Genomic DNA, 1,787 nt, shown 5'->3' on the forward strand with positions numbered 1-1,787 from the left:
TTAGCAGACTCACCCGGGGGGCTGAGAGTAGGTACCACTCGTACGAGCTTGAGACCTTGGCAGTAGTGAAGGCTCTTGAGTATTTCAGACACTATCTTGTGGGTGTACACTTCACCGTGGTCACTGACTGCAACGCTTTAAAACTAACACAGCGTAAGAAAGACCTGTTGCCCAGGGTGGCCCGGTGGTGGGTATACCTCCAAGACTTTGATTTTAGCCTTGAGTACAGAAAAGGTTGTCTGCTGTCTCATGCGGACTACTTTAGCCGGAATCCTGTTAACATATGTACGATTCAAAAACCTTTGAACTGGGCCCAAGTTGCTCAGGCAGCTGACGAGGAGACGCAGTCTTTAAAGCAAAGGCTATCGGATGGACAGTTAGACCCTAGTCGTTATGTAGTTAAAAACGATATCCTTTATGTTAAGGTTACACCTACTGGTGAAAGTTCTAAACTGTGCTGTTTTATTCCCAAAGGACATAGGCTTAGCCTTATGCGCATTTTTCATGACGAACACGATCATCTCGGGGTAGATAAAACAGTAGACTTAATTACAAAACATTTTTGGTTCCCAGGGTTGAAAAAATTTGCACAAAAGTACATTTCCCATTGTATAATTTGTCTTGCTCACAAGAAAGTAGCCCGTGCTCCTTTTCAGCCAATTCATTCTTGGGAAAAACCAGATTTACCTTTTGAGACAGTGCATATAGATACTTTAGGCCCCCTGCCGGAAAGTGACGGGTATCGTCACGTACTCATTATGGTAGATGCGTTTTCTAAATTTTGTTTGCTATACCCCATGTACCGACAAGACACTGATGAATTGAAGCGACACTTTACGAACATGATTTCAATCTTTGGAACGCCAAAACTGACTGTCGCTGACAGGGGCCGCATGTTCCAAAGTGTCGATTTTCTTAATTGGGTCAAGGATATGGGTTGTGATACTCATTTTATAACACCCGAGATGCACCAATCTAATGGACAGGTTGAACGATATTGCCGTACAGTACTCAATATGGTCCGTATTGAGTGCAACCACCGACAGCAGGAGTGGCCAGCGGTTATGTGGAAGTTACAACTGACTCTCAACATAACAAAACACAAGACGACGCGATACTCTGCCTTGAACTTACTCATAGGCGTCGAAGCGGCTACACCTCTTATACGCAGCTTGATACGGGACGTAGCTCTTGAAGGCTCCAGTGGTAATCGGGAAGCCCTTCGTGAGATGAGACGTCAGAGAGCGTTTGAACATATATGTGACAATCAAGCCCGTCAGGACGCCTACGTTAACAGGAGACGTAAGCCAACTCAAACCTTTGAACTACACTCCTTAGTATTTGTTCGTAAGCAGGCGCAGTCAACCGGGAAGTTAGACTCGTGTATGCGAGGACCTTACCGGGTGGTGAAGATACTTCCGCACGGTCGCTATGAGCTGCAGTTACTGGCTGGCTCGTATGGCAAGTCGACTCAAGCGGCTACGGAATATATTGTTCCGTGGCGTGGAGAATGGACTCCTGATGTTTGTGCTGCTTTCTTTGATGGTGAGTGTCTGCTCTATTTTTGCTTGCAATTTAAGATCAGCTTTGAGAATTCACTGATGATTTAAAAATCTTTATGAGCCAATATGTTTTGTTTATTTGTTATGATTGGAATACTATCCTATGGTCTCAGGGCTAAAGTAAGGCAAATTTAACAAGTTGACACGGTGAGCGATTGTCTTGGAGTGTATCGGACACGCTACTGTAGGATCCCTGACCTGGGGATAACCATTTGTCTTGGAGTG

General features: G+C 44.9%; 1 protein-coding gene across 1 annotated transcript; it reads left to right on the top strand.

Annotated features, from left to right (window-relative positions):
* Window positions 1-797: 797 nt before the first annotated feature.
* LOC124533402 lies at window positions 798-1,481 on the top strand (the record flags this gene model as incomplete). The annotated part of the gene is made up of 1 exon (XM_047108633.1): window positions 798-1,481. A coding segment is annotated over exon 1 (684 nt), but the record flags the coding sequence as incomplete, so codon positions are not given.
* Window positions 1,482-1,787: the final 306 nt, after the last annotated feature.

Source organism: Vanessa cardui, chromosome 11 (assembly GCF_905220365.1).
Source record: "Vanessa cardui chromosome 11, ilVanCard2.1, whole genome shotgun sequence".
Taxonomy (NCBI): Eukaryota; Metazoa; Arthropoda; class Insecta; order Lepidoptera; family Nymphalidae; genus Vanessa; species Vanessa cardui.